The sequence below is a fragment of the Bombina bombina genome, chromosome 1, assembly GCF_027579735.1.
Source record: "Bombina bombina isolate aBomBom1 chromosome 1, aBomBom1.pri, whole genome shotgun sequence".
NCBI lineage: Eukaryota > Metazoa > Chordata > Amphibia > Anura > Bombinatoridae > Bombina > Bombina bombina.
Window position 1 is genome coordinate 100,228,518 of NC_069499.1, and position 6,000 is coordinate 100,234,517.

The following is a 6,000-nucleotide window of genomic DNA, read 5'->3' on the forward strand; positions in this document are numbered from 1 at the left end:
TGGGCGTTGGAGATCATATCTCAGGGATATCTTCTGGACTTCAAAGCTTCTCCTCCACAAGGGAGATTTCACCTTTCAAGATTATCTGCAAACCAGATAAAGAAAGAGGCATTCCTAAGCTGCGTACAAGATCTCCTTGTAATGGGAGTGATCCATCCAGTTCCGCGGACGGAACAAGGACAGGGGTTTTATTCAAATCTGTTTGTGGTTCCCAAAAAAGAGGGAACCTTCAGACCAATTTTGGATTTAAAGATCCAAATTCCTCAGAGTTCCGTCATTCAAGATGGAAACTATTCGAACCATTTTACCCATGATCCAAGAGGGTCAGTACATGACCACAGTGGACTTAAAGGATGCCTACCTTCACATTCCGATTCACAAGAATCCTTATCAGTTCCTGAGGTTATCCTTTCTAGACAGGCATTACCAATTTGTAGCTCTTCCATTCGGGTTGGCTACAGCCCCAAGAATTTTTACAAAGGTTCTGGGCTCACTTCTGGCGGTCCTAAGACCGCGAGGCATAGCGGTGGCTCCTTACCTGGACGATATCCTGATACAGGCGTCAAGCTTTCAAATTGCCAAATCTCATACAGAGATAGTTCTGGCATTCCTGAGGTCGCATGGGTGGAAAGTGAACGAAGAAAAGAGTTCTCTATCTCCTCTCACGAGGGTTTCCTTCCTAGGGACTCTAATAGATTCTGTAGAAATGAAAATTTACCTGACGGAGTCCAGGTTATCAAAACTTCTAAATGCTTGCCGTGTTCTTCACTCCATTCCGCGCCCCACGGTGGCTCAGTGCATGGAAGTAATCGGCTTAATGGTAGCGGCGATGGACATAGTGCCATTCGCGCGCCTGCATCTCAGACCGCTGCAATTATGCATGCTCAGTCAGTGGAATGGGGATTACACAGATTTGTCCCCTCTACTAAATCTGGATCAGGAAACCAGAGATTATCTTCTCTGGTGGTTGTCTCGGGCCCATCTGTCCAAGAGTATGACCTTTCGCAGACCAGATTGGACAATTGTAACAACAGATGCCAGCCTTCTAGGTTGGGGTGCAGTCTGGAACTCCCTGAAGGCTCAGGGTTCATGGACTCAGGAGGAGAAACTCCTCCCAATAAATATTTTGGAGTTAAGAGCAATATTCAATGCTCTTCTGGCTTGGCCTCAGCTAGCAACACTGAGGTTCATCAGGTTTCAGTCGGACAACATCACGACTGTGGCTTACATCAACCATCAAGGGGGAACCAGGAGTTCCCTAGCGATGTCAGAAGTCTCCAAGATAATTCGCTGGGCAGAGACTCACTCTTGCCACCTGTCAGCAATCCATATCCTAGGTGTAGAGAACTGGGAGGCGGATTTTCTAAGTCATCAGACTTTTCATCCGGGGGAATGGGAACTCCATCCGGAGGTGTTTGCTCAATTGGTTCTCCGTTGGGGCAAACCAGAATTGGATCTCATGGCGTCTTGCCAGAACGCCAAGCTTCCTTGTTACGGATCCAGGTCCAGGGACCCAGAAGCAGCACTGATAGATGCTCTAGCAGCACCTTGGTTCTTCAACCTGGCTTATGTGTTTCCACCGTTTCCTCTGCTCCCTCGTCTGATTGTCAAAATCAAACCGGAAAGAGCATCGGTGATATTGATAGCGCCTGCGTGGCCACGCAGGACTTGGTATGCAGACATAGTGGACATGTCATCCTTTCCACCATGGACTCTGCCTCTGAGACAAGACCTAATACAAGGTCCTTTCAATCATCCGAATCTACTTTCTCTGAGACTGACTGCATGGAGATTGAACGCTTGATCCTATCAAAGCGTGGCTTCTCCGAGTCAGTATTTGATACCTTAATACAGGCACGAAAGCCTGTCACCAGGAAAATTTACCACAAGATATGGCGTAAATATCTTCATTGGTGTGAATCCAAGAATTACTCATGGAGTAGGGTTAGGATTCCTAGGATATTGTCCTTCCTCCAAGAGGGTTTGGACAAAGGATTATCAGCTAGTTCTTTAAAGGGACAGATTTCTGCTCTGTCTATTCTTTTACACAAGCGTCTGCCAGAAGTTCCAGACGTTCAGGCATTTTGTCAGGCTTTAGTTAGAATTAAGCCTGTGTTTAAACCTGTTGCTCCTCCATGGAGCTTAAACTTGGTTCTTAAAGTTCTTCAAGGGGTTCCGTTTGAACCCCTTCATTCTATTGATATCAAACTTCTTTCATGGAAAGTTCTTTTTCTGATGGCTATTTCCTCAGCTCGAAGAGTCTCGGAGTTATCTGCCTTACATTGTGATTCTCCTTATCTGATCTTTCATTCAGATAAAGTTGTTCTGCGTACAAAACCTGGGTTTTTACCTAAGGTGGTTTCTAACAAGAATATCAATCAAGAGATTGTTGTTCCATCATTATGTCCTAATCCTTCTTCAAAGAAGGAACGTCTTTTGCATAATCTAGACGTAGTCCGTGCCTTGAAGTTTTACTTACAGGCTACTAAAGATTTTCGCCAAACATCTAACCTGTTTGTTGTTTACTCTGGACAGAGGAGAGGTCAGAAGGCCTCGGCAACCTCTCTTTCTTTTTGGCTTCGGAGTATAATCCGTTTAGCCTATGAGACTGCTGGACAGCAGCCTCCTGAAAGGATTACAGCTCATTCTACTAGAGCTGTGGCTTCCACCTGGGCCTTTAAAAATGAGGCCTCTGTTGAACAGATTTGCAAGGCTGCAACTTGGTCTTCCCTTCATACTTTTTCCAAATTTTATAAATTTGATACTTTTGCTTCTTCGGAGGCTGTTTTTGGGAGAAAGGTTCTGCAGGCAGTGGTTTCTTCCGTTTAAGTTCCTGCCTTGTCCCTCCCATCATCCGTGTACTTTAGCTTTGGTATTGGTATCCCACAAGTAATGGATGATCTGTGGACTGGATACACTTAACAAGAGAAAACATAATTTATGCTTACCTGATAAATTTATTTCTCTTGTAGTGTATCCAGTCCATGGCCCGTCCTGTCCTTTTCAGGCAGGTCTATATTTTAATATATATATACAGTCACCACTGCACCCTATGGTTTCTCCTTTTCTCGGCTTGTTTCGGTCGAATGACTGGATATGGCAGTGAGGGGAGGAGCTATATAGCAGCTCTGCTGTGGGTGATCCTCTTGCAACTTCCTGTTGGGAAGGAGAATATCCCACAAGTAATGGATGATCCGTGGACTGGATACACTACAAGAGAAATAAATTTATCAGGTAAGCATAAATTATGTTTTTGCAAGTCAGAAAATGCTGTTACACACTATAGCAGTTTCGTTTAAACACATTTTGTCCTTTTTAGTGATTATCAGCTTTAATAACTTTATGTGGATTTAGAATATTTTCAGCGGCAGATCCGCAATTTGATGCTTCTATTTCAGAATAATCAAATAAGTGTCTTGTAATACCATATACAAATGTGTGTGTAACGTCTCACACTTTATAAAATAAGTATGGAAATAAATGAAGGCTTTTTCTTTTAACAAAAGCTGTGGAATGTTATATTGTTTGCACTTATCATGCACAGTCACTGTGTAATTTACACACAAACCAATACTTTTATTTTGAGACTTATAATTGTTTCTGTGTACATTTTTGTTTTGTTTTCACACAGACGTTCTCACAATTTAGGTGGAGATGTTTAAAAATTATTTTTTAATAAAAAAAAAATAACATTCCAGGTCTTGTGAAAAATCAAGATATGCAACAAAAACAGAGCAGACCTCTCAGGCCTGCCCAGCCCCTATATTACAAATACTTTGCTGGATCTGGGCCGTGTGACTTTGTGATGGGAAAAGCAGAAACCATTTATCTCAAATTGTTCCATAGTCTGATTATTTAATACTTTAACCCATTTGCAGACAGAGATGGCTGCAGTGTATTTCTTTGCTGTGCTTTGCTGCCCTCTCTGAGATCCAAGGGGTTAAATTATACATCTTTTGCCATTTGGTTCATTGAAACCTTTTCACTTTATATTTTAGGTGATCTGAAGCAGGAGATGTTGGATGAAGCTCAAAATAAATTAATGAATCTTTTGAACAGCACAGAAGGAAAAGTGGACAAGTAAGTTTTGTTTTTGTTGTTTTATGCTTAAAAGCCACATTTTAAAATCAGGCCATAATTAGTGTAATTTTTTTGTAATTGTACTGATATTAAAGTGTCCCTTTAAAGTTATAAAGGGAAACAAAACCCTGTGTAAGTACAAGACGTTTAAGTTGTCCAGCTATGGAATAACAAAACAATGTTTTAAAAACAATTTAAGACTTGTTTGCTGCAATTATATTTCATTAGTCAAACTCCACCCACACTTCGCTTTTTTGGAGGAGCTAATCCAGACATTTTTGTTATAGAAATATCCATTGTTTTACAGTTTACTGTTGGATTAACCCTTATGAGGCCAGTTAGCGACACATATGTGGCAGTTAGGTTTGACTTAAAGGGCCATTAAATACAGCGCAATTGCATAATCAACATATGCATAATAACAAGACAGTGCAAAAGCTATTTGTGTGTTGCACTTTCACACTAATAAATGTGGCTCTGTAATGAGCTGAAGGCCACTACCCGCAGCCATGCTAGTCATTTATTTATAAAACAAACTGATGAATGCACATGCCTGATGTCTTCTAAATTCAGTAAAATGCTAATTATTTTTGCATTTCTACCGTGCACTTTCAGCTTGTGTGTTATACACAAAATATAACTCTCATATACCAGTTGATTCTCTTCAGTAGGATTGTCCAGCCTGAAACACATGACCATCATTTTTGTACCACTTTCCTTAAAGGGACATGGAAGTCAGAAATTAAACTTTCATGGTTCACATTGTGAATGCAATTTTAAGAGGCTTTTCAATTTACTTCTGTTATCAAATTGACTTGGTTCTCTTGGTATCCTTTGTTTAAAAACAAAACATAACTAGATAGACTCAGTAGCAGCAACTCACTACTGGGGGCTCACGTGTTCAGCTATGTCCCAGAAGTACATTTCTGCAGTTTACTTTATTAACATCTTTGCTCTTTGCAAGGATAAACCACATAGTTATATACAAACAATAGTGCAATAATAAAATGTTCAATAAACAAAATTTCACCATACGTCTAAAGAAGACAAATCTTTAAAGGGATAGTCTAGTCAAAATTAAACTTTCATGATTCAGATAGAGCATGCAATTTTAAGCAACTTTCTAATTTACTCCTATTAAAAATTGTTTCACTCTCCTGGTATCTTTTTTTTTTTTAATGTAAGCTTAGGAGCCCACCCATTTTTGGTTCCGCACCGGGTAGTGCTTGCTGATTGGTGGCTACATTTAGACACCAAGCAGAAAGTGCTACCCAGGTGCTGAATGGGCTGGCTCCTATGCTTAATTTCTTGCATTTTCAACTAAAGATACCAAGAGAATGAAGAATCTTAGGAGTAAATTAGAAAGTTGCTTAAAATGTCCTACTCTATCTGAATCATGAAAGTTTATTTTTGACTTTTGACTATCCCTTTAAAGATTAATTTATTTTGTACTGAGGGGATTTGAGACTCAGTATAATCAGTCAGTCTGTAGTTTAATAAGCAATTTATTATTTTTTTTATATTTTTTACAGTTTATTTCTTCTGTTAAGTGTGATCAGTCCACGGGTCATCATTACTTCTGGGATATTACTCCTCCCCAACAGGAAGTGCAAGAGGATTCACCCAGCAGAGCTGCATATAGCTCCTCCCCTCTACGTCACTCCCAGTCATTCTCTTGCACCCAACGACTAGATAGGATGTGTGAGAGGACTATGGTGATTATACTTAGTTTTATATCTTCAATCAAAAGTTTGTTATTTTAAAATAGCACCGGAGTGTGTTATTACCTCTCTGGCAGAGTTTGAAGAAGAATCTACCAGAGTTTTGCTATGATTTTAGCCGGAGTAGTTAAGATCATATTGCTGTTCTCGGCCATCTGAGGAGTGAGGTAAACTTCAGATCAGGGGACAGCGGGCATTA

At 40.3% G+C, this 6,000-nt stretch overlaps 1 protein-coding gene across 1 annotated transcript in view; it reads left to right on the plus strand.

The window, feature by feature from the left end:
* The window catches only part of TRIP11 (thyroid hormone receptor interactor 11), a gene marked incomplete in the record, with an annotated part of 367,784 nt that overhangs the window by 341,718 nt on the left and 20,066 nt on the right, over positions 1–6,000 (plus strand). The window contains 1 exon segment of the mRNA XM_053697549.1: positions 3,999–4,080. Coding sequence (XP_053553524.1) covers positions 3,999–4,080 — 82 coding nt within the window.